The sequence below is a fragment of the Anabas testudineus genome, chromosome 12, assembly GCF_900324465.2.
Source record: "Anabas testudineus chromosome 12, fAnaTes1.2, whole genome shotgun sequence".
NCBI lineage: Eukaryota > Metazoa > Chordata > Actinopteri > Anabantiformes > Anabantidae > Anabas > Anabas testudineus.
Window position 1 is genome coordinate 12,058,258 of NC_046621.1, and position 26,805 is coordinate 12,085,062.

Consider the following 26,805-nt stretch of genomic DNA (forward strand, 5'->3'; position numbering starts at 1 on the left):
AAATATATATTGACATGTCCATTACATCCATTAATTTACAGTGCCAATTAAACTACCCTGTAACCACAATAGTTTTTTTATTACTGCTCTAAAACACCTAATTGCCTTTTAAGAACTGTAACGTCCAAAGACAACTGTATGACTTTACTACAGTATGGCTGTTAACATATCATTCCCAGAACACATGGCATTGCTTTCTTGTGTAAATTTTTCAACAGAGTGACTGAAACAAAGGAGACGTTGACATGTGAAGTTGAGGAGTAAACACGGTGAAATCAGCAGCAGGAAGGTCCATTAAGTATGCATCCATTATCCTCATCCATTTCCTGTCTGTGGCGTGTGTATGACATGGCCATAAAAGGCAAACACAGTAACGGCCTCCATATAAACCTTAATGGAGCAAGCCCCAGGGGGAGGGAGTAATTGTGGTTTCTCTTCAGTTAGCTGGACAGTAATGCACACTTATGAAACTGCACTCTGACCTTCTCCCTGTCATACACAGAGGGTCTTTTGGCCGAGGGCTCCATTATAGTAATGTGCTTTGTTCACCCTAACTTCCACTCTTGCTTCTCTGACATGGTGGCCATCCATACTCACTACACTACACTTACGACAAGGCCTGCCAAACTGAGTCATGTCAAGTAATGATATCTTCAATCAGAAAAAGGCCTCAGTGTTAAAAATAAATCTAAAAAAACATGACACAATGACATAACGCTTAGCCGCTTTGCTCCCATTATACTAAAATTACAAATAGCGACAAGAAAGGCTGTACTCATGTCAATCTCACAGCCAAACATAGATTACAAGAGCGACTGTAGTGCCTGCCAAAGGAAAACAACGCTCTCACTAATCCTTTTATACTGACTTCGCTGAGGTTCTTCGCGCCAGAGCTGACAGTAGTCTCGTACATCTCAGATGAGCTCATGATGTGTCTGCACTGCTTTCTGTGCATGTTGTCAAAATTTAAAAATAATCAGATAGTGACAAGTGCAAAGTGTGCCTAAGATATGCCTTTGTTGCTTTTTAGGAAGTAGGACAAGTGAACTTAAAAAAAGCTTCTTACGGAGTTTAAAACTTCTCTGTGAGCTTTGAGTACCAGCACTGTCTAGCAGCCTCTGTGGGATTTACTTACCACTATTTTTATACATTACAAAGAAAAAATGCTATGTTTCACATACTATACACATCTGTGTTGCATTTACAGTGACAATTATATGTAGTCTTGGTTTTCCTATAAATGTTACTGTTCTTTGTTTAAATTTGTTCGTCTAGAGCATTTTTGCCATTACAGAAAGCAGACGCTGTTCTTCCTATGGTCTACATGGATTTATGTTCAAGATAAGTTGTTATGGGTTATACTTGGGGGTTGTGGCTTGCTTTGGATAATAGGTCACTTAAGGCTAAAGCACAAGTCTAACAGTAATGACTGACTCCAGCCTGATAAGACAAACACCTACAGCACTGCCTCACTATCATGTCTTCCTCTTCCTCTTTGGTGCAGTGTAGTTAGTGGTGCGATGCTCCATCCTGTCATATTTATCATGGCCTTCCCTGGGGAGATAATGGAATGTGGATTGATAATTCATCACACTAAATACTTTATATTCATGCTGCTTAACAGTATGGTAGCAGCCTGCCTACAATTTATCTGGGTCATGGCATGCATTCCAAATCACAGGCATCTTTCTTGGACATCAGAATAAAGATTTCTGTTAAAAGAGGGGAAAACCTAATTTTCTATAGTTCAGTGCAATAGAAGTATTTTACCTGAAGCAACGGTTGCAGTACAGATCTCCATCACAGGTGTGACAGCGCAGTGTGGCATCTTGGTTACAGATACAGCACCAAGGAAGTTCATCCTCATCACTGTCTGATGACTGATGTGCAACAGCAGCTGGAAAATCTACTCTTGTACCACTCTTGGGTGCTCGAGCTTGGGTCTTTAAAAACACATCAGAACAACAAGAGTTTAACAGCTATTCTATGTAATAGTGTGGAAAATTGCTGAATTGGTATTTTTGTTGTTTAGTACCAGTTTCTTTGCTGATTTTTTCTTTTCTGTGTTCCTTGGTCCACTATGTTCTAAAGGTATGTTGTAGCCACTGGCTTCATCTAGTGCAGCTTCTTCTGAGAGCTGCAAAAAAAAACCCAAAACAAAATCAAAAAAAAAGAAAAAGAAAATAAATAATTTTAACATCAATTCTAATTCACATTGCAGTAAGTATTTACTGGCAAAACAGCAGCCTCTTGTGGACACCTTAACTGGTCTGAGGTAGCATAACGCCATCTTTAAGGGTGTCATATCTACTTAGTAATACATGTATTATTCATTACCATCTACATTACATTTATTTGCCACACCTGTTTTAACACTCTCTTCACAGCTTCTTCCTCAGTCTCCTCCTCACTGTCAGGATGCTGGAAGTCCTCCATAGTAACTACAAGTGACATGACAAATTCAAGAATGATAGGTTTCATACATACTTTCAATTTCACACTGCTGTCATGACCGCTCTCTCACATTCTGATATAAAACCCGCGAATAACATAATAAGATACATTTAAGAAAATGTATTTACTTTATACCAAATATTTGCTACCTTTGTCTGGGTCCTGCCCCTTCAATTGTGCAAGTCTCTTAGCCATGTGGAGAATCTGATCCTGAGAATGTCGCTCATTCCTCAGCTCCTCCATGGCCTCCTCTAGTAGACGGGTCTTCTCAGCATCCAGTTGCTTTACCGCATCCTGGTTGTCGTCCACATTTTCATCCAATGTTCCCTCCTCCCCCTTGTTGAGATCATTCATATGGCTATTTAGACCTGCGGGAAATAATACTGTAGGTCTAAGTTTTTTTGGGAGGTCTGCACAGTAGCTGAACGAGCTGAGCCTTTATCATGAGATCAGTAACATGATCTGCATTTTCTTTATTATGACTGTATAAGACTAGGATATTTATTGGTTACTGAATGTTGTGTAATGAATGTAATGAATGAAATCAGTGACACATCTTACTGCTTTCAGGGTTTGATTGCTGGTTATCGATGGAAACTTCGTCTGTAATCTGAGTTATTAGATCATTAGCTTGTTCAGTCTGAGTCCTGTTATCTGGAGGCTGGTGCACCTGTAGAGACGAGCACAGAGACAGGTAAGCTATTAATGTTAAATGAAATAATTAGCTGTACTGTAAGATCCAATACATGACAAACAAGTACAGAGGATCTTAGCTCACAGGTGGTGGAACTTGAGATGGTGGAGCTTGACCACGTAGGGCTGCCAGACGATCCTCCATCTCCTGTGCAGAAGGCACCGGCCGGCTGGGAGTTTTCAGAGCAGCAAGGCGAGACTCAAGCTCTTTCTCAGAGGGGACAGACTCTGAAGAACAGTTGAAATAAAGTATATACTATATTTGTCATCTTAAATCAAAACGGTAGCTGCTATAAATGTCATTTCCTTACTAGGTGTTGTATCCTCCTTCAACTTTTGAAGTCTTTCAGCTATAGCCTGATCTTCTTTACTGAGGCTTTTGGCTGGTAGATGAACTGCTTTGCTGTTACTACTGCCATGTGAAAGAGGCTGTGTCAGATGTCCTTGCTGTTTGGCCTCAAATGCAGCGACCCGTCTATGGAAGAAACATGTACTAACATCAGAACAGCTTTGCTGCTAATTTGTCTCTTCTTTTTTTTTTTCCAGATTTAGCCATAGACTCACTTTTTGTAATTTTCGGGAGGAGACCATCTTCCAGCACTGTTTTGAGACACCTGACTAAAAATACAGAAACAAAGATAGGGCAGAGGTTTTTATGGCCTATCAATAAACGTATTATATTGCGAGATTTGACCTTTACCTCGTCAGATTACCATGACACTGCTTGCAGACTTTCTGCTGAGTGTTGCCACACCGAGGCACCACAGCACTGAAAGTCAAACAGCTGGAGCAGAAAGAGCGGCCGCAGTTCTTACAGCCGAGCTAAATATTAAAATGTAAATAGATATATAAACAGTTTTAGTTTACCTTCCTAGTTTACTGTGATATCTGTGTAACTAATATCGGCTAGCAATACCTTACCTCCTTCTTGAAGAGACTGAACTTTGATGCACAACAAAAACAACGGTTATCCATACCGATACGAGTAGAGATTCATGAGACAGGTGATTAAAATGAGGCCGTTACATTTACTGCGGGCGAATATGTACAGAAAACCGCCTCTATAGTAATAATTTAACAGCTATCTCCCAATTTTCAACCTTTCAATGTTGCTGTAATAAAAACAGGAACATTTCCGGATATTGCGTCATGACGTCCGTTTACTGTTTCCGGTTTCTGATTATCCAATCAGCTTTCTCCAAATTGCATCGCGGTCCTTGTTCAAAACACACAACTGACGGTTCATCAACGACCGTGGTCCCTTTTTGTAACTTTAACTATCTGAAGAAGCGAAGAACACTGGTAAGCGATATGCAATAATACCATTCTGTAGATCATCAGCTGTATTTTATATATGACTGGTACATTTAGCTAATATTGTGAACAACGACGAAAACGATCGAGCTAAATCAGATGTTAGCTAGCTAGCGTGCTAGCGCGTCATGCTGCTCACTAACGTTAGCTTAGAAATGATCCTGCAAACATCGCAGGTTTCCTCCAGCGATAGAAGATATAAGATAATATTTATATAAAGTAGATGTTTAAAGGATTGTTCTATCTTCTTTAGCTCATACACTCAATAATTACGTTTTAGATTATGGTATGGTGTGGTGGTTGTAACCCGATACTTCTAATAATCATTGTTATCCAGTTCACCTGTCAGTGATTACAATGCTGTTGCTGATGGATGTAAATTAACCTAATCCTAATCAAACATTTTTTTGATCACCAATACGAAATTCAGAAGACTTTATTAACCCCTGGCTTCAATTGTGTATATAAATATGATAACAATAATATAAAATGATAGAAATTAGGGGAAAACACTGTGGCAGTTAGATGAACAGAGGAAAGCAGTAAAATCCTCACATTGACGGAGATAGCCAGCTAAAAATAATTGGCATGTTTCTATGGTACATATGGAATATGTATGTAATAATATTCAGTGTCAGTGTAAATGCAATCAAGAGCTGAAAGTAATTATTGTGCTTGGGTTTGTTGTCTGTCAGGAAGAATATAGTTTTGATTTCCACAATGGCAGAAGGAGGAGATGTTGAATGGGAGCTCAGCAAAGAAAACATTCAGCCACTGCGGCGGGGCAGAGCCATATCAGCCTTACATCAAGCGCTCAGTCAACAGCAGGATGCCATCAACCAGCAAAGACAGTATGCATGAGCTTTAAAATATTGCACATAATTTGGGGTAGTGGCAAATGTTAAATGTTTGTTCACAAAAACTTTTGCATGTTAATGTTTTTTTGATACTTTTTTGTTTTCTAGGGCCTTTGAGTCTGAACTGCGAATGTATGATGGAGATGATCCACTCGATGTTTGGGATCGGTAAATCTATAAAAACACTAATGTCTATTGTTATTGTCTGCTTTTAAATCTCAGAGGCTTTATATTTAATCCTGACATGGATTTGTTTTTTACAGGTATATAAAGTGGACGGAGCAAACCTTCCCTCAGGGAGGAAAGGAGAGCAACCTAGCCACGCTGTTGGAACGGGTTGTGACCAGGTTCACAGAGGAAAAGAAATATCACAGTGATCCCCGTTATGTGGATCTGTGGAATAAATTTGTATGTGCATTTTCATCTTTGACTCACTGTGCTATTTTGACAAATAAATGTAGCAAGAATAACATTTACTGTGTGTGTATATTGTGTGTCATTAGGCAGAGAACTGCCCGGAGCCCTTGGACATTTACAGATATATGCAGGCGCAGGGAATAGGAGTCACACAAGCATCTTTCTACATTGCTTGGTCTGAAGAGTATGAGAATCAAGGCAACTATCGCAAAGCAGACCAGGTCTATCAGGAGGGATTCAAGAAGTGCGCTCAGCCTCATGATAAGCTCCTGCAGTTTCATAAGTATGGATAATTTGAGACAAATTTAGGTTTGTAAATCAATATATTTTTCTATTCAGTTGTATTATAATTGCAGTTTTCTGTGTTGTTATTCATAGGGCACTACAGGCACGTGTATCCCGACAGGTGATGATGAATGTGGAGGAAGATAATAGCGATGATGAGCCCAAACAACCCGAGAGAGTCTGTCTGGCCGACCTCAGACACAAAGGGAAGAAAAAGGCCATTGCCCCTGTCAGTAGAACCGGTTCTGCAATCAGAAGTAAGAACACATGCAATAAAACTAAGTCACGTGATTACATTTCCTTATCCGCTTGGCTATTAGAACATTAATTTTCATATTTGGCGGATTTGTGGATAGGTATTTCTGGAGGCCTGCAGTCAGGTGGCGTCCCTGTCCTTGGCAACACTTCAAACAGACAGTTGGTGATCTTCGATGAGAGTATAGCTGAAAGTGCTGGTCCGTCGGAGCGTAAAATGGAGTCCTGGATGGCCCCTCCCACTTCCAGGGCGAAGGAGAATGAGCAGAGGCCTGAAAAATGGTGTGATGTCAAGGTAAAACAAAAAAAACATAAGGTGTGTTTAAATGTGTATACTATAACCTAGTGGCATCAGACTAATATTATGTTTTTGTTCTTCATAGATGCCCCAGAAGACTAAATTTGGACATACTGTTATGGCTCCACCACCTCCCAAACCCACCTTCCAGCCATTTGTTGAAGAATCAGACCAGCCTCCGACAATGTGAGTGACTACAAGAGTTATAGCTTCTATCTGCAGTTTTGATTAATTGCTTTTATTACCTGAATATTTATTATAGATCATGAGAGAACATAGATTCATGCCAAGGAGAAGGAACATATTCCTAAAAGTGATGAATAGCACAGAAATTAATTGTATTCCTTTTTTTTATTTTAGAATTTAATTAGCAATTTTGATAATTAAATAAAAAGCTTCATGTCATAACTGCTCATTTTTTTTATAATTTGCTGATATCAGTTTCATGTCATTGTATGTTAAATAAACACATTTTTGTCAGATGTTTAGACAGTGGGACTCTTTGAGATATTGCCAAGTGATGTTATTAATCTTTTTTAAAAGTGCAAATGTTTAAAAGAATAATTAAGAGATTACTAAGAAATGGGAACAAAAGTCAGCTGAAGCCTGGTCCATGTCTTCCAAGTAAGCGTGTCTTGCCTTTCAATCTTCAGGACTCCATGTAAGATCAACCCAGCAGTGAACACAGTTTTATCAGCGCTTAAGCCCTGCAGAGAAGAAACTCCCTTAAAGAGACTACAGGAGCACCATCAGCAACAGAAGGAGGCAGAATCAGGAAAGCTACAAGAGCAGAGCATGTACTGTAAAGAGCTGCTGCTGAGCGGCGCCACCGAATTCTGCTTTGAGGAACTGCGTGCCGAACGCCACTTTAAAAAGATGGCGCAGGAATCACAGGAGATCAGAGGTCAGAAGGATCAAGCCAGTGCCTCGAACTGAGACATGAAACAAACAAACTGTTCTTTTTATGACTTGTTACCTGCATTTTGACAATATTTTATCTGTGTGTATCATGTAATTACTGTCAAGTATTTTTAGGTTATCCTGCTCTATATGTTTTGTTTACAGCGATCCAGTAAGTCAGAAAGGTACAAAAAACAAAACACAACAAAGTTTTAGAAACTCAGTATTTTAGTCATGTTGGATTCATTTAACAATTCAAGTGGACTGACTAATGGAAACATGTACAATTTAAATGTTTTTGCCCTCTAATTTCACTACTTTTTCAGCTGTGTTCTTAAGAACAATGTTTTATATGTGTACTACATTCTTTAAGCTGATTTGTCTTGTGTAGAGTTTCCTACCCGTCCACAAACCCAACAAATACACTTCCAACACAGTTGAAAGAAAGACACATTCACTATACAAAAATGTTTTTTATGTGTAGATTTTCACAGATTTTTTTTAGTAAACTTTGTTGTTGATGGCTACTGGATTTGTTTTTTGTTTTGTTTGTTTTTTTATTTTTTTAACTCAGGATGGATTTAGTAATGCACTGTCAGCAGGGGGCATGCCAGGAAAAGCATGGACTGTATTTCTGGTAATGATGTTTGGAGTGCTAATGGACCGCAAGAACAATTTAGTGCTGACTAATCTAATTCTGCAGTTTAAAGAGTCAACACTAGTTGGCTATGGTAAAAATAACAAAAAGCCTGCATTTAAACTGTCATAAGTGTAATTATTCTAATGAAGGGACTGAATTTAACTTTCTCGCTCCAGAGGACACTTACACAACACAACACTTGCCAGTCATGAGACTTTTATGAGCACATTTGCTTTCAGCTGGCTAAATGTTAATCATTGTCCAGGAGAGGTTACCCAGAAGCACGCTGACTGAAGTGGAGGGAGTGAACCTAATCTACTGTGATGATGGGATCCACTTCACACGCTGGCCTGCCAGACTTTGATGAATGGCTGGAAGATAGGTAGTTGGCTCATTAGCAAGTGAAATCCACCCTTTGCGTTTGTGGGCAGAGTAGGCCTGTACTTTCCCCAAGAGGCCACTGCCCTGATGTACCATAGTGCTGCTTTTACATGCATGGAGTACTGGAGGAATACTTTAATCTCATACTGGAAATATGACACTGCCAGACAGGATCCTCTAAACTGGTGAGTTCCCAAATTGTCTACTGTCTAAATGTTGGCTTAGCACTGGGAGCAACTGAAATAAAGTGATAAATGATAGGCAACACGATGCTCTCCCATCATAATAACACAGCATAACCACATTATAATGCATCCTCTACGGCTTGCCATTTGGCAGGACTTATTAAAAGCTCATCCCATGAAAGCAAGCAGCCTCTGACTCCAGTAGCACTTTAGACAATCTATAGCTTTCTCTCGTACTGCAGTGGAGAGATGGTACAAGCAAGCTACCGTTTCCTTAATGTGCTTCAGACAAGAGCTTTTGTCCAGCACTGCTACTGACAGGAACACTCAGGTTCTCTATGGGGCCGTGTTTTACAGTCGACACTCTTAACGTATTTGTAGGTCTGTGTTTACAAGCATCAGTTCACAGAGAGTTTTCAGCCCTCAAAGTAAGAATGCATTTTGTTAAAGCACTGAGGTGAACTTCACTTGGCTAACCAGCAGCAAGTAGCAATGAGTCCAGTTTTTCCCCATTGTTATTACTATGGAGTCCAGGGAAAATATAAATGTGAACAATTATTCGTTGTACTCACAGGAGTTCAAATTTTGAATGTGTTATTTTGTATTAATTTTACCCTATTATACCATAATGTTGAATTACTATTTTATTATTTGAACGTATTTTCTCATTACTTAGACTAATGACCTCATGTTGCTTTATTAAGTGGAAATTGTGATCGATCTCACAATTTTCAAAATTGCAATGACAGTAATAATATCACTACTATGTCCTTATTGTGACTTGCAACGCCATTAAGAGTTTTTGTTGTAGTCATATAAATCATATCAAATCATAAGTAACTGCTCACCTTTAAAAAGAAGTGCACAGAAATGTTATATATATATATATATATATAACATATTGAACATTTAATGAACAGCCAGGAGAGTAACATAGTTTCTGTTAAAGTCATGTGGCTCTTGCATAATTAAAATGAATTTGCGTGTCATCTGAAAATGCATTTGGACTTTGTCAAGAAATTCCATTCACTTTAGTTACAGTATGTAGGTTGAGCCCTGATAACCTCTAGTGTAATCCCCTCCAACTCATCCTAAATAACAGAGTGGATTGAAATGCAAACAATTAAGGCAGTATCCTTTATGTGGTCTGCAGGCTTTCATGTTAATGACACCATTGTCATTATAAACCCCTTTTTTACATAACCACTTTTTATTTTTTACAAGCTTTTAATCCAAATGGGTGGCTAGTCTTTTCAGATGATGACTAAGTGAAGCAGAGAAATTATTTTAAACAATACCTGGTCAGCTAAGGAATGTTTTTTTACATTGTCTCTCCGTTGTTTTACAAATCCTATATTACAATACATATATAATACACAGTATGTAAAGTAGCATATTCCACACAAACAAGCTCGATTCAATTAATATTTTAGCTTTAGTATTTTTACATACTCTTCTTTTTGGTATAAATTTTCTTTATTGGTTTCATTAGTTGACCTTTTGACCTGTTCCACTCTGCTTCATATTGGTCAAGCACAGATAAGTAAGAGTACATAAACAGGTCAGCTCAGATAGCCTGAACAAACAGGACGCCTTTTTGTGATAACCTCCATATTTTTACATATGAAGACACACATCACAAGGCTGTTTAGTTGCTGCTTGCAGCTCTGAACTCCGAAGGAATCGGGAAAATGTAAGTCGTGCGAGGCGGTGAAACGTAGCAATGCCAAGAACTATCTGTGACAATAATGCTGACAAGAGTGAAAGAGAGGGAGGGGTCCTATCTGCATTACCCCCAACAGGCAAATCTGTCATTGTTATGCAGATTGGGTTCAGCGGAGTATTTCTCACTTGATCGTATTTGATGTGTAAAGAAGAACGTCATTATTTACATCTGTTACAGGGCTCCTTACATACATCTCTCCCAGCAATTTGTATGAATTACATGTATGCCCCAAATATGGCTCTCCCTGCAAGCAGTTTCTGCATGACTTGACCCTAATACATTTTCCGTCTTTGTGTCTGCTGTATAAATAATTCAGGAAATGATTGTGGTGGAAAGAGAAGGGAATGTTTCAGTCAAGTAATGAGGGTGCCAAACTGGGGTTAGCGTTGTAACTTAGGTTTCTTCTGCCATCATCTCCGAAGATTTTTTTTTTTTTGGGTCACACTGGTCTCAGAAGAGATTGTGAGGATGAGGATTGCACCCTCTACAGAAATAGCCTCACACTGTTGCCCCCCTTCATACACGCACACACACGCACAGAAACAACAACCCCTCCTGCCATCTGCCATCTCTGACCCTGTCATTCCATGGATAATGCATTTGACTGAACAGCAGCACCCTCGTGTTCTCACGTCACCCACATTGTGTGTAAAGGAGATGAGGGGGAGAGAGGTAGAGGGCGGGGAGGTGGATGAAAGGTATCCCAGGTGATGAGGTGTAGAGGAGCTCTCCTTTCCCTACAGTCACCAAATACCTGCTTAAACACACACACACACACACACACACACTGCTATCAATTCTTTTGCAGCCCAATGAGGGAGTGGGAGGAGGCAGAGAAGGAGGGAAGTGATAAAGAGAAACGGAGAGAGAGAGGAGGAGAAGGAAAGAGGGAGAGAGGTGGGAGAGTGTGTGTGTGAGAGAGAGGCAAGAGCAAACCACAGAAGGAAAGGAAGAGAGGGGGGATGGAAGGAGCTCTCTGGGGCTGTGATATTCTCTGCTCCTGGATGGTGCCTTTCCTCTTCATGGCTTTGTCCCTCCTTTGTACGGTCACCCTGTGTCCCCGGGAGCAGGCAGCCGTACACGGACCAGCACTCAGCCGCGGAGCCGGGGATGAATCAATCCCAACAAAAAGCCTTTGAGATGGCAGCGTGTGCTTCTGCCTGGAGGGAGGAACGCATCAGGCTTTCCCAGGCAGGCGGCAGCCTGCAGTGTGTGCTTGCTTGAGAGCCAGCCCTCCTCGTTGCTGTGTTGTATGAAAGAGAGCGCGCGTATGTCTGTGTGTGAGTGGATGTGTGTGTGGATGTGAGTAAGCAGTGTATAATAGTGTATGTGTGAGTGTGTATGTGCGCACTCTCGCTTCCAATTCTTCCTGAAGGAGAGAGGCTCTCCACTTCACTGGACGGCAAGGTAAGGGGGATGACTGTTTTTTAACAATGATTAAATGATTTATCCCTTCAGAGCCCTGTTTCCTGTCTCTACAGCAAGGAGAGTAAGGTAAAGAGGGGGGGGGTAGGGTGGGGGAGAAAAAAGGAAAAGAGGCTTAACATCATTGATAAAGAGCAGGCTAGTGTGTGCCATCCGTAGGCATCAGCTGTGGTGGAGGGAGAGAAGAAGGAGGCAGAGAGACTGTGAGCAGAATGCAGTGCAGCCAGGTGCTGATGTTGGAGTGAAAGAGAGGAATAACAAGGACTCAGCCCTCAACCTCAGAGGGTTGCTGGATGTATTCAGTGATGAACTGCATCTCAGAAGAAGAGCCTTCACCTTCTGTTCACCCCTCCTCCTCAAAATCCCCACATCCTCGGTCTCTGTCGTCCTCAATCTCTATCTCACAGAAAAGGATACAACAGTCCGTACAACGCTGTCTTTCACAAGATGGATCACGCTTGACAAATACAGAATGTGCCACTATCATGGACAGAAGCTTTCTGTTTTTATCACAGCGTACCCTAGTGTGTGTGTGTGTGTGTGTGTGTGTGTGTGTGTGTGTGTAGGCTGAGTTCTCAGGTGATCTGTCTGGTTGTAGCAGTGCATGAGCATCCAAGCTGCTGCTTCAGGTTATGAATGCTGTGGGAAACGAGGTGACATATATTTTTTTAACATTTACTTTAATCTGTAAATGTAATAATTCGAAAACCTGTTGTGAAAGCTTACATAAACAATGTTTGAACTGTTTAACTCTGAATTTGACACCGACTCCACTCAGTATGTTAGCAGTTTCTTAAGTCTCTCTATTAGATGCTAAATCCCCAGTGAAAATCAATGTAAGGCTAAAGTGTGTGGATTTGAGTCCAGTTGCACTCATTCTTGTTGACAGCATCACAACATTCATGCACTTGCTACCAAAAACTATGCTTGACCCCTGTGTTAGATTTAAACCACAGGTCGTGGCAGCACCTGGTGTGACTGATGCAAGCAGCACAGCAACATTTATGGATGTTCAAGATTCATGGGTTCAGCCCTCGATCAGTGTTTTCATCTGTGTATTTCGTAAGACTGATAATGATGCAAGTGAGGCTCTGCAAGTCTGAATCTACCATGTGTTTGTGTCTGAAGTTACTCATTGATATTCATGGAGGGAAAAAGAGGAGGGAAAGGATAGAGGAGGTGACAGAGAAGGTCTCTGGTGTGTGCATGCACACGGACGCACCAACGCACACAGCTGGACATCTGTTTCTCGGAGGGTGATGTGTACACTTCTTCAGAAGCTGTTAGGTTTTTTTTTTTTTTTTTGGAAGCTGTCTCATGTCGCCCATCTTGGCTTCACACTCGTTCACGGTCACAGTGCAGCACTGTCTCTAGCTCATGTACAGTACTGTGACACTGACAGGACAGAAAGTAATAGGACTCTCTCACATGAACGCACCATGACTATATGACTGGTATATCGTTCTCACGTGCCGATCTATGTTCAGGGTTGTTTTCAGGAAGTCTCATGTTGTGTTTGTGTCGGTTGAAGGACGGGGCAGCGTGAATTACCAGCTTAGCATCGCCACTAGCCATGAGACATCAAGCACTAAGGATTAAAACGGTCCAAATTAGGACAGCGCGAGTCCTCTCTCTGGGTTAAAACAACACCCATGCTGGGTGACAGAGGAGAGCAGCAGAGTCGGTGCAGACAGGAAAGAAAAGAAAGTTTAAAAATGATTGGTGCGTTGTGCCTGGCATAGAAGCACTGAGGCCAAAGAAGGATACAAAAAAAAAAAAAAATCAAAGCTTTCATAAGCATGTGTGCATACGTTAGAGCTTGCACCGAGGCCCCAGCACATCAATAAATTAGACCCAGGAGAGAAGAGTTGAGCTTGTACGATTGGTCCGTACTGATCATACTATCAGCAGAACGTCAAATTGCTCAAAGTAGTTGTGAGAGCCAAGAGGATCTTTAATTAAACAGAGTGTTGGTCAGTGCTTTCCTCCTCTTTCTGACTTCAGCCCTCAGCATACATATTGTTACACTGTGTGGGGAAGCATACTTCCTGACTTCTACTGATGTGTCAGCATCACTTGAACATCTCATAAACACTGGAAGTGCTGCTGCTACAAAGTGATTATGTTAAGGTGTTTGGGGTAGATAGGGACTATTGCTTTTACAGTGTATTAATACCCGTGCACCTCACTGCAGGGCAGAACAAGTTTTCTTGTTCATTTTCTCGTCAGAGGAACTCAGTGCCAATATGTCAGGTGACAGAATGATATATGCACTCTGTTGATGTGACTGTCTCGTCCTCAAATCCCCTTTACCTTGTTTACTGCAGATAAATGGACCCAAAATGATGTAGAGAAGAAGATACATGTTCAATCAGTCACATGAACGAAACACGTGTCATTTTCAGGGGAACTTTAAATCTATTTCCATCACTTTGCTTTCATCATCATTTCCATCCAGAAGTGTCCAGACTCTCCATTCATCCCGTTCTCTTCCTCCTCCTGACCTGACCTTTAATTTCTTGTTTCTCTCTGTCATTATTAACACAAGACTGATGTGCCCTTCTGTGCAGATGCCCCTTGACTAAGTGACAGTCCGCATGGTTGAGCACAGATTTTAAATTGTACCACACGCTTTTCAAACCTCAGGTCTTTTTGTACTCATTCAGCAAAGAGGAAAATGACAGGCAAGCTTTCTGATTGTTTACTTTCTCAGAATTACAGCACTCTGTGACTTCAGACTGTTTCTGATTTGCTTCTTCATACGGAGTTCTGACTGAAAGCCTACACATGATGCATCACCGCGAGTTATGTGACATTTGAAATATGCCAAGACATGTCACTATCAATGGACTCTCTGTGTGAATATGGGTCATCCCTGCTTAATGCTCGGTGTTGCAAACTCAAATGTAGATGCAGAATACAAACATAATTATTTTTGGTGAATTATTTTCCCCAACAATGTTTTTCATCATTTGACTTCTAACGTCCTTTGGAACTGTGCTTTTTATAAAACTAAAATTAGTCCATAACATGCACTTCAAATGCCTTTGGATATGCTCTCTATTGTGTCTATAGCACTTAGTGGGGCTTTTATCAGAGTTGCGACTACACCGAGGACTGAGAAAGTTGTTTCTTGCTCACTACATCTCAACCTGTACTCTTAAGTTTCTTTAACTTCATGGGTGTTGCATGTTTTCAGCACTGATCGTTTTTTCAGATAAGACAAATTATTATATATGTCTGCAGCATGGTAACCGCCAACATGTCGAAGAAATATTATGTTTGTTGTAAATTATCACTATCCAATCCTAGCATGTTAATACTGTTATATTTGTGAAGTAGCACAATACATGAAATTATGATGCAAAATGGGAAAAGCATTAATTTTCAGTTGCTTGGTCATAAAACAAAGGTTAGTGAAGTTTTTACTTGATGATGGGGGGCCATGAATGTGTGGAGCATAATATTAATCCATCCCTTGCCACTAGCATTAGACCCTTTGCACTTTGGGTGACTTTACTGCAGCAGTGCTATTCTCCAACTTTTCCTGTATTCCAAATGCTTTGTGATGCATGATGTATCAGACCACTAGCATGAAATATGCATGGCAACAATGTGCTATTCACTGAATGCAGCTTGTCATCTCGTAGTGACAATTCTTCCTTGTCTACAGAGGTGACTTCAAAGAGAAAGCAGACAACAACTTAAATCATAAACACTGCTATTGCACTGTCCAGGCACGTCCTTTTTTATGCATGTGTGTGTTTTACAAAGCACAAGGATAAGATGACCAACCAAGACCCCCCCCCCCCTCCCACCCATCCTCCTACCCCTTTGAGAGCCAGTTTCATTATGCTCAAAGGGCAAAACGGTCATCATAATGAAGCTGATAGAAGAGCAATTTCTCAGCCCTCCACACTAAAATGTAAAGTCCAAAAACAGAACACCTCAGCGCCATCTATGCCAGTGTAAAATACACATAGTCCCATGTAGTTCAGTATAGCTGGATTATGCTTATACATGCAATGACAAAAACAGAAAGAGGATTACCTCATCTCCACTGTCTCCCACCATCACTCCGCTATTTGACATGAATCCTGTACAAAATAAAACCCGCGCCTGGTGTTGGAGAGAAGGGGGGAAAATGATGTGTCCTAAAATTAGATCAGTGAAGGACTGAAAACCATGCTAATCCCACAAGCACAGTCACCTGCAAACTCACAACATTTCTGCATGCACGCCAACAAAAAAAAAGATGGAAGCAGAAAATAGGGCAAACAGGAAAGAAAAAAAAAAAGAATCATTCAGCAGAGCTTGGAGCACTAAAATCGAGCAAATCCAATGTCTCTCTTATCTCTCCATCCCCTCCCACTCATCCACTCACTGCCGCTCAGGGTGATTTCAGCATGAGAGGAAGGCGATCGTGCCCTCTCCTCCTCTGTCATGTTGTCTTTGGGAAACATATGGATTGCCTGGTTGCGTTTCTGCATAGTATCAGAGGCCCAGTCACTCTGCCAGGTGAGGACGCTCCATCCAGTTAAAGAGTAAGACTGTGATATGATTTTTGTTTTGCTGAGAAATTACATCTTTTGCATGTTTTTTTCTCATTTTGTGTGCTACATCAACTCTTTCTTAAATATTTGTGTTTAGTCAGACTTCACAAGCGCCCCCGTTGTGCATGTGATTCTATTTCTCAGAGCTAGGATTTGTATGTTTTCAGGTCATACATTAGGATTTACTTTTTTTTTTGCTTCTGTAAACCATTGCAGAGATGGAAATACCTAATGTAGCACAATTTTTACGGTGACCTCATCCTGTTTGGCTGTTCATATCCCTGACAGCAGCTGGCCGAGTTTTGCCTCAGCACTTTGATCGATTCAAGACAAGCCACTGCTGCATGGGGTCAAGTCCCTGCAGTTTTGAGGGATGTGCCCAGAAAGCATGATTATGCACCGTGCAGGTTTATCTCTTTGCGTACATAATATTATACAACAGGCTTAGAGATCAGTAGTACATTGTTATCGCTCTGTGTAAGACAGCTCGGTGCAATCAGAGAGATCAGTTAAGGCCACTTGCATCAACTTTTGCCAAAGACAAATATACCAAGTCTACATGTGTGTGTTTTTCTAATGGCTTCTTATATCACAGTGGTTAGTTTGTATTTCCAGAGCGAGTGGAACAGTGGTCGAGGATGAATAAAGGAATACTGTGATGTGTTCGGTTCTATGTAGCTTTGAGTTGCTTTAAACTGATGATGCTTGAAAAACTACCATAAAAAAGCAGCTGTCCTATTTGTGCTGGTTTTACCCTATTACTGCTGGCAATGAAGAGCTGTGGCAGTTTACATTTTACTCATGAGTGAATATTGATTGATCTGCTTGTAAAAGGATACACGATCACTATGTGTAAATATTTGTTCAGGCGACGCCAACTTCTGCACGGTGAACAACTATCTAAGCAGATAGCCTCTTGTGAAGCGGAAATGGAAAAAAAAAACAGAGATCACAATCTTCTGTTTTGTAACTTGTTTCCTCAGGCGTTTGTTTTTCAAAAAGCAACCGCAATTGGGGGTTAAAAGCCCTTCTGTCTGCAATAAGAACTGGATCCATTGGGGCTTGATGACAATCAAGGCCCTAACTCCTCCACATCCCCACTCTTGAGAATCCTCACACCATAATGTCCCTGTCAGATAGAATTAAAGTCCTTCCCAGCATCACATTATGTACATAGGGAGAGCACAGAGTGATTTGCTCATGCAACACTTAACATATTAGCCTTTTGATTGAATTATTCTTGGAGGGCAATGTGTCTCTCCAAGCAGTATGCCCCCGCCCCCCATCCTAACCTTACCTTCCAGTAATAACACAGGTTTATCTGATGGGACTGACCTCCTTTTACCCTCCAGTGGTGCGGCATTGCGAGAGACGTGGGTTAGTCACCAATATAGCTCATAACGGGGATCGTTGATGTCGATTAGAGCCATGCTGGTGTGAGGGTGGAGGTGGGGAGAGGACAGGCTGTCAGAGTGATCGCCTGCTGGGTTGCGGAAAGCTACAGAACTTATTTCCTCAGCTCCCACCATTTCACAGTGCACGATGGGAAGTTGTACATTCTCAGGGAACCTTGTAATTCACTGCTGATTTAAACATCAGCATGCTCACAGTGAAGGGAGGTGATGTGATTGAATGCCTGCATGTTGGTAATTCACAGGTATTATGTTTCCCATCTTCTTAGTTTAATGTCTTAGTCTGACAAAATCTGAAGAACTACAAGTAACCACTTAATGCAGCAGTAGGTTAAATAAACTAAACCACGAAACGAAAGAATAGCACACAACACCCACTGAAGATGGGACACCTTTTTTTATTATTCCTTCTTTTTACAAATAAAACCAAAGGAATGAAAGTGATTTAGGTGTGAGAATCCTTTTTGGAGTTGTTAGACTCCAGTGTGTCTTTGCCTCTTCTATAATTAGCAGTGAGCTCTAAGAGGAGAATGGCTTGAGTTTTGTCAAAAATTGCACACAATGAGATTGGGCAACATTACCCAATAATGGTGCCATAAGAGATGACAACAACCAGTAGTAGTCAGTGGATTGATAAAATAATCATAATACAGCCTCCGGAAACTTTTTAGATGCTGCGATATTTTACTAAAACATGAAGCGTCTGACAGAGAAGAAGAAAAGGCAGACTACAATGTTTCAAGCTTGAACATCTGTAGTAAATTTTACAGCAATCCATCCAATAGCTGTCAAGATATTTCACTCCAGACCACAAATTGTAATCTCATATACAGTTTACTCAATACAGTAAAAAGGCAGGGAATCACCAAAGTGGGTAAGATTTTACATCTGGGAACCATGGATGCCAGAAGAAACTTTTATTGCAATCCCTCCTACAGTTTTAGTGACTCACCAAATGCAGGACCATCCATCCATGGATTAAGTTGTTACCCTGCCTGCAATCAAGGGCGCACAAACAAGTAATTAGGATGGGATATGAAATGGTTATGAAGAATGGCCTGACAAAGTGTATTTGTGTTCGTATATATATAAATATATATATAGATAGATTTGTGTGTGTGTGTGTAGATGTGTGTGTGTTGCACTCATCCTGCTAATGCACTGAAACGCTGAAGGCACTGGCCAGCCCAGCCTCGTGCTCATCAGTAAAAGGGCACAGAGAATGAATAAGCCTTAATTGACCAGATATCCTTCATTACACATGCGCTTACAAATTCATCCGCTCTCCTTGGAGTGGCTCTCAGAGGCACATGCTCGTGACAGCCAGCTAGGCAGCGTGGGACGCACACATCCCAGACATGGAACAGCTTTTAGATGATGCCATTTTCATATTTTCTCTTTGTAGCGCGTCTCTTGAAACATTTGCTTGGGAATATCTGTTGTCGGATTTCATTTGAATATGCTCAGTGTGAGTAGAGTGAAGGCGAGTTGTCAGTCAGTGGCAACATCTTTTTTGTCAGAGATTTGCCTACATTCAAATTTCAAGATTACAGACTTTAAACATGTGCTGAATGTGATATTGAGCAAAGTCCATTAAAGACTGATTCTGTTTCTCTACAGGGACATTTTGAAGCAGGCAAGCTGCCGTCCTCGTGGACCTAAAGATGTTTCGCAAAAAGAAAAAGAAGAGGCCTGAGATATCAGCGCCCAAAAACTTTGAGCACCGTGTCCACACCTCATTCGACGTACAGCGAGGCTGCTTTGTAGGCCTGCCAACGCAATGGCAAAGCCTGATAGAAAACCTGCGCAGGCCCAAACCCATGGTGGATCCTTCCAGGATCACAGAGGTCGAGCTGAGACCAAAGAAGGTACGTCACATTGGAAAGGTTCAGCTTTAAGCAGTACATACAGATATGCTGCTTATTGTATTGATGCAGCATTATCCCTCAGTGCTGCAGAGAGATCCTGCTGTCTCAGAAAATGCCATAATCCTCTAATGACAACAGCGAAGGAAGCCCTGCCTCCCTCGCCATCTTTTTGCTTTCTTATCTATCATGGGGCTAGGCTAATGACCCTGCTGTGTACAGTGACTGTACAATGTTGAATACTCAGAGGGGCCACAAGATTTATTACTCCATGCAGGCAATTAATAATAGTCCGTGGTGCCTTTCCACAGATGTCATGAAGAAGGATAAAAAGTGTAGGTACAGCAAAGGAAATGCCAGCGAGTGATAAAGACTGCAAATCACAGTATTTCTACACCTCATGGAGCACGAGTCTATGCAGTATATGACAAAAACAACATTTCAAAGTCAACATAAAGTCCAATTTATGCTTTTAATACAGTTATCATGAGTTGATAACACTCTTTATTGCAGAAGAGCAAAATATGTGAGTGAAAGTTCAGAACATTTCAGACTGTTGCTCAGATTTGAACAAGACGAAACTTTCCAATTTGTCGTTTCAAACTGTTATTATAGCGACTCTTAAAATAGTATAGCTCACCGCAGTCATTATCACCTGCCTTTGTCTTCTCTCTAGAGAGGTACTACTGTAGGTGAGATGTCATCTGACCTCCACCCCCTGTGCAGATGTAATGGCATCGAACCAATGAAACAGGAGAGGTTGTTGACTGGCTGTGAACTGAACATGACTCTACCCTGAGACTGTCTAATGAGCCACCATGCACACTCTATTATAGCTGCAACACTAACACTGTTCTAGCAAAGGATCTTGAGTTCATCTGATCATTTTATGTTGGGCAAGTTTAGGCACTTTGCCTTTGCTTGTCTGCGAAACATGCATATCGTCAGAAAGGCTGTAAAAGCAGTTAACTTGTGTAGAGTGTCTCTTGAAACATTTGCTCGGTGTGTTTGTCAGAATAGAAGCCATTGGGAAAAAGATTTTTAATGTCATCGTCTTTGTAGAAAGACAAAGATGTCCTTTACGGAATCTCAAGTCTAAATTTAACTTAACTGCCTCTAAGCACTGATTATGTCACCCTCATTATTCCTTTCAGTCTGAAATCTTTCTATAATGTGATCACGGCATGCACAGTGTGCTAAAGATAAACTCCTCTCTTCTTTCAGACCATTGTACGTGGGAGTATGATCGGTCACGGGGACTACATCGCAGCCATGATCAATGATATGAGCCGTCTGTCTGTGACGAGTTCTAACTCGCTGAGGAAGAACAGTCCGTCAGCCAGGAAGAGGGCCCAGTCGCTTGGAAGGCTGGGGGAGGTGAACGAGAGGGACACTTATCAATACGAGGGCTTAACCCAGGATGATGAAGATGACGAGGATGCGGATCAGGACCAGTGGATGGACAAGGCCAGGAACACCCACAGTGAAACCAACACCCCATATTTGGGCATGAAAAAGAGCATCACTCTGCAGCCAAATGGGATCTTGCCAAAGGCCACATCCACCTACGAAGTCAGCGTGAGCTCCCTCGAGGGACCTGCACAACCTGCTCAGTCCCAAAACATCCAAATACCAAGTTACGAGGCTTATATGAGCAGTGAGATGGGCAGCCCGCAGGAGAGGGTGATTTGGAAAAGAGATTGCCAGCAGCCCAGGGGAATTGCACCAAGTCAAAGGCCTATAGCTTGTTTCTACAACCCAGCTATGGCTGTGCCGCAGCCCCATGGAGATCAAGGGACAGTCAACACAGAGCTCCGGCCCAATGTGCCAATGTACATGCACCCTCAGAACAGCCCCGGGAGGCCGTTCTCCTCTTATGACCTGAGAGTAAGACTGACATTACACCAGATCCTTTGTGGCCATGAAGTGCACTGATACGACTGCACAATATATGCATATTTCTGCTAATGCTATGTACATCATAATATTAGTACTCAGCATGTTTTTACATGAGCTTGAATACATTAAAGTTTTTGTCACGAAGCATCGGAGATCATTTTGTTGCTTAGTCTGTGATAACTTCAGTGAAGCAGCATATTGATTGGCTTTACACTAAAGGTGATTAAAGTTGCAGGGTTGAGTATTTCATTTAACTCTGTTAAAATAAGACATGTGGGCTTAAAGTGCCAGTGGTGTTGTAAAACCTGAGAGATGGTGTGTTTGGCAAAATTTCAAAAGCACACTCGGGACCATACAGCTACATCTGTACATGGGTCACATCAGGTGAAGTGGATGCAGAGTGAGAGTGAGGGACTTGATTTATCGGTCTTAGAGCAGGTCTTGAACCTCAGGCAGACATCCAATTCTCTTTCCTCACTTTGTTTTTCTGTCATTGTACAGGCAGAATCGGCAGTGAGGTACCACTCCAGCTTCCTGCCCACTGGCACCAGCAGTCCTCTTGTGGGTGGCATCAGACTCCAGCGGACAGTACGCTCCTCAGCTAGCTACACCCTGGGCCTTTCTCCTAACATGGGTCTGAGGCCAAGTGGACCAGATCCCTTCCTGAGACACTCTGGATGCCCCAACCCTCCTTACCCTCGACAGGACAGCCCTTCCCAACCTCGACCCTCACCTACAGGGTCACTTGCTACCAGTCCCCCTGGCACATGCTCCCCAGCCTTTAGACCCCCACAACATCCTTCACCCAGGCCTCCTCCAGACCCACCCAAGGTGACTCATGAACAGTTCAAGGCGGCCTTGCAAATGGTGGTAGACAAGGGCGATCCGCGGTCTTACCTGGAGAACTTTGTGAAGATTGGGGAGGGATCAACAGGGGTGGTGTGTATTGCTACAGAGAAGCACAGCGGCAGGCAGGTAGCAGTGAAGATGATGGACCTTCGGCGACAGCAGAGGAGAGAGTTGCTCTTCAATGAGGTACAGTGTGCAGCAACATCAAGTGATTCCCTCAAACAACAACCTAACACAGATCACAAATACTTTGGAGTACTAGTCACCCTATAAAACCAATTATGTTTGTTTTGCCTTTTGTAGGGACTTTTTAAAAATCTTGTTTAATAACTCCTGGTGAGATAAATTGAGTTATCGCTCAAGAAATCGCTTTAGAAACTGGGGGCATGGAAACTTTCACTATGAATATGTTATCACACCATACTTGTTGTCCTAATTCTTTAGAGGACACAGTTTTATCTTTAACAAATCACAGGTGACAACCACACAAGCACCTGCACCTGAACCAAGGGGGTCAACTTCTGTTCAGGTTCACTAAGTTCCTACTGTAAAAAAGCCCTGTGAGATACATTAGCTTCCCTACTTCTCTGATTTTGTCCATTGCTTTTTAATCCGTCTCTCACAAGTGCCCCAATATTATTTAAGTGCTAAATCAATTTACTGAAGGAGCCATTTAATGTTGGACAACCCCAATTTGAACACATCATCGATTAAATATCTAAAGATCTTGATTTTAACTGCAGGTGGTGATCATGAGGGACTACCAACACAGAAATGTGGTGGAGATGTTTAAGTCTGCCCTGGTGGAGGAGGAGCTGTGGGTAATCATGGAGTACCTGCAGGGTGGAGCGCTGACCAACATCGTATCTGAAACCAGGTATGAGTAGCACCATGAAGAAAGATTTTTAGTCCCTGCATAGGAGGCTGCATGGTTCATTCTGTCTGGTTATGATATCATCTTTAATAACTAAATCAGCCACAAGGGGGTAGTGTAGTATTAACTGGCAAGTGATCAGCTATGATCCCAGAGACACAAAGACCATCATTCAGCCTCCTCTTGCACTCCAAGCCTACTGCTTTTCCGAAAGGGAAAATAATAATTTGATTACATAACTGAATTTGTGGTTGTTTAGATGCAAAGTCAGTTTAGGGTATAAATTAGATTTTTTGATGCTATAACGTTTTTCTACTTGTTCAGACATCGAAAACAAGGACAGTAAAATATGTTTAACAGCAACAGCAAGCTCAGTTTATTTTATGCTGTCAATATACTTCAGATTTTTAACTCACAGCTGGCTTAATCCCCACAGGATGACCCTGGGGTCAGCTGTCACACACAGTGCAAGCACACACTAAGATAATATGTATATTGACAGTAGAGGAATAAAACTACTTTGGTGTATTTGTTTTCCTGGCTAAATAATTTTTAGACCTATTAACATCGTTTTAAGTAAAAAATGAATGCAGGGGAAACATTTTTTTTTAATGAATACATTTTTATGTCACTTTTATGTAGCATTGTGGTAAAATGGGAGAATACAGGAGTTTATTAGGTAACTGTGACACCTTGCTTGTTAGTGGGCAGCAGATCTTGCTTGCGGTCTGAAAATGGATTTTCTCCTGGTTCTTATACCTTTACGTTGCACTTGTAAAATGTGAAAAGTCACACTGACATTGCACAGGAATGCGCACATGCTTTGTTAGTAATTCTGCTGTGTGGGAGTTGTTGTTTTGAACCTTGCACTCTTTACTGTTGCCTTTAATGTGCAGTGATTCATGAATTTCAACTTTCGCAGCTGCTGACTTGTTGTAATTGGTAATGGAAAAGTGTAAAATGTTAATGTAAAATCTGTTTGCGTATGTGTCTGTCAACTTGTGTGTGTGTGTGTGTGTGTGTGTGTTGTTCTGCAGGCTGAGTGAAGAGCAGATTGCCACAGTATGTGAAGCTGTTTTGCAAGCCTTGGCCTATCTTCATTCACAGGGAGTTATCCACAGAGACATCAAGAGCGACTCTATACTACTCACATTAGACGGAAGGGTATGACTTGTTTTCCTCCTTTTTTCTTTCTTCTTTCAGCTGCTACATCTCATTGCCATATTTCTGGTGTCTTCCACAGGTCAAGCTTTCAGACTTTGGCTTCTGTGCTCAGATCAGTAAGGACATCCCTAAGAGGAAGTCTCTAGTGGGGACACCGTATTGGATGGCTCCTGAGGTCATCTCCAAATCACCATATGGCACTGAGGTAAGCAGGCTCACATTCAAATACACTCATGCTAATTGGCAGTGGCATTCTGTGCCATAAGACCTGTTACATAATTAAACTTGATGCTGCACCAGGTGGATGTTTGGTCAGTGGGTATCATGGTAGTGGAGATGGTGGATGGCGAGCCCCCGTACTTCAGTGAAACCCCAGTAGCAGCTATGAAGAGGCTGAGGGATGAGCCAGCTCCTACTGTACGAAATGTCAGCCAGGTACGAAAATAGACACACACACAAGCACACACTCACAATGTCTTTTGAGATGCTTTTTGGAATATTTTTTAGCCATGTTAACAGCATAGCTTTAGGTGTTCATCATCAAGTCAAACTTTTAATTTGTCAAATTCTGTGGTTCCTGACAAAATACCTGCAAAGATTTAGTGCTACTTAAAAGCTGACATGCTAAACTAATATTGTGAAAATGGTACAACATAGTAAAAACCACAATTCATTATTCTGCATTTGTTTCCACACTTTTATTGTTAGTGTCTTACCATATACCAGCTCTGTGTTGAATACAGTCTCTGAACAGCTGGTGTGGCTGCAGACTTAAAGATCAAACTTGTTTTCAATTGTTATACTTTGACATATATTGTAAAATGAAAGGAGTATTTGCCACTACAATTTTTCATTTGTTTTGTTTGTGGTGTTATTTTATTTTGGAAATGATTATACTCATTAAAAAATGTTGTTTGCTCCAGATCTCCCCAGTTCTAAAAGACTTCCTGGACCGTATGCTGACTCGGGACCCCCTAGAGCGGGCCAGTGCCACTGACCTGCTGGAGCACCCCTTCCTGCTGCAGAGTGGCTCACCTCAGTGCCTGGTCCCACTGGTGGAGCAGTACCGCAAGCGCATGTCCCGCTGCTGACCCCTATTGGGTAACTGGCCCCCAACACCGACCTTCAGTGTCTGACCTCTCCAGACCTCGGACGAGGACCAGCACTGGGGTCCATCTCCTCTAGCACCAAAGCCAAAAGGCAATCAGCTACTGAGAAGCAGACCCAGACAGCATGTAGCTGCCAGTGTAATGGTGGCTGACAGACACTGCATGGTCTCGGGCATGAGAGAAGCACTTTAGGAGTGAGTTAAAGGCAGCATGCAGTTCCTTACATCTCAACTCGGTTTGATTGGCTTCCTGTAACATTCAGTGGGATTCAACACAACATGGTGCGTATGAAGCGATAGCAAAAATCAGTATTTCACACAACTACAGTATATAATGAACACGTGCTACTCTAAAGATCCTTCTTAGTGTTCATAGTGGGCATTATTGCTAGACGTGTAAACCTTATGAAGCTTGTGTTAGGCTCCAATTACAGCAGCTCATTGTAACATTATTAAGGAGGGAGAAAGTTTGCTCTGCACACTTACCCTCTCTGTTGTGGAAACTGGACAACAAGGTGTTCGGCACACTCTACACTCCCTGCATGGCCAAATGGAGGCACACCTGGCCTGATGCGAATGCTTGAATTTGTACCAAACTGGGACGTGAAAGACAATTCTCCTTTATTAGCATAATAAATGGGTAGATAAAAGCCCAGCTGCTACTATTGTGCTATTGGAAAATCACCAGTACCATATTCCTCTTTTTCACATTTATTGTTTATTTCCAAAAACAAAAAAAAAAGTGTTGTGAGTTGTTTGTGTGATGTGAAGTTGCAAATAAGGTTTCATCATTAGGTATGAACTTGAAACATAAACAGATGAATTAATAATGTAAATAAAAATGTTGATTATTAGGTTACATTAAACCTGCTGATTCACACAAAATGTTTTCTTTACTAAAATGTGAGTGTATAGTTGTATGTGTGCATGTGTGTGTGTGTGAGCACCTAGGGGTGTGCGAGGTGACATGTCAGTGTTTGCTTCTGATACAACCCTGTTTTTTGTGACAGACTTTTTAAAAATGCGTGTATGTGTGTGTATGTTGCTCCTCAGACAGTTGTGTATGTTTGCATTTGTTTGCCTAGATAAAGCACACAGGCCTGGCATGTGATGCTGCAGGATGTCCGCCTGCTGAGAAACACTTTGCACATAGTATTTGTACTCTGACACGGATACATGTTGACATGTTTCATGTATTTCTATCTCGGTGTGAATCGTTCACGAAAAAGAGAATTACACACTTTAATTTTG

General features: G+C 41.6%; 3 protein-coding genes across 3 annotated transcripts; 2 read left to right on the forward strand and 1 right to left on the reverse strand.

Moving 5' to 3' along the window:
- Positions 1-8: 8 nt before the first annotated feature.
- zfyve19 (zinc finger, FYVE domain containing 19) lies at positions 9-4,300 on the reverse strand. The gene is made up of 11 exons (XM_026355498.1): positions 4,069-4,300; positions 3,848-3,969; positions 3,712-3,765; positions 3,459-3,622; positions 3,233-3,375; positions 3,016-3,124; positions 2,604-2,822; positions 2,365-2,441; positions 2,036-2,137; positions 1,771-1,943; positions 9-1,554 (listed from the first exon to the last, which is right to left on the reverse strand). Exons 1-11 carry the CDS (start codon positions 4,120-4,122, stop codon positions 1,476-1,478), a joined length of 1,296 nt encoding a protein of 431 aa, XP_026211283.1. The 5' UTR covers positions 4,123-4,300; the 3' UTR covers positions 9-1,475.
- A 63-nt stretch (positions 4,301-4,363) lies between these two features.
- Positions 4,364-8,271, forward strand: bub1bb (BUB1 mitotic checkpoint serine/threonine kinase Bb). The gene is made up of 9 exons (XM_026355499.1): positions 4,364-4,449; positions 5,157-5,312; positions 5,427-5,486; positions 5,582-5,726; positions 5,822-6,018; positions 6,114-6,277; positions 6,377-6,570; positions 6,659-6,759; positions 7,227-8,271. Exons 2-9 carry the CDS (start codon positions 5,182-5,184, stop codon positions 7,507-7,509), a joined length of 1,275 nt encoding a protein of 424 aa, XP_026211284.1. The 5' UTR covers positions 4,364-4,449; positions 5,157-5,181; the 3' UTR covers positions 7,510-8,271.
- Positions 8,272-11,689: 3,418 nt separating this feature from the next.
- LOC113159029 (serine/threonine-protein kinase PAK 4) lies at positions 11,690-26,782 on the forward strand. The gene is made up of 9 exons (XM_026355497.1): positions 11,690-11,812; positions 19,416-19,663; positions 20,885-21,547; positions 22,061-22,594; positions 23,152-23,285; positions 24,320-24,446; positions 24,526-24,651; positions 24,747-24,881; positions 25,370-26,782. Exons 2-9 carry the CDS (start codon positions 19,460-19,462, stop codon positions 25,535-25,537), a joined length of 2,091 nt encoding a protein of 696 aa, XP_026211282.1. The 5' UTR covers positions 11,690-11,812; positions 19,416-19,459; the 3' UTR covers positions 25,538-26,782.
- Positions 26,783-26,805: the final 23 nt, after the last annotated feature.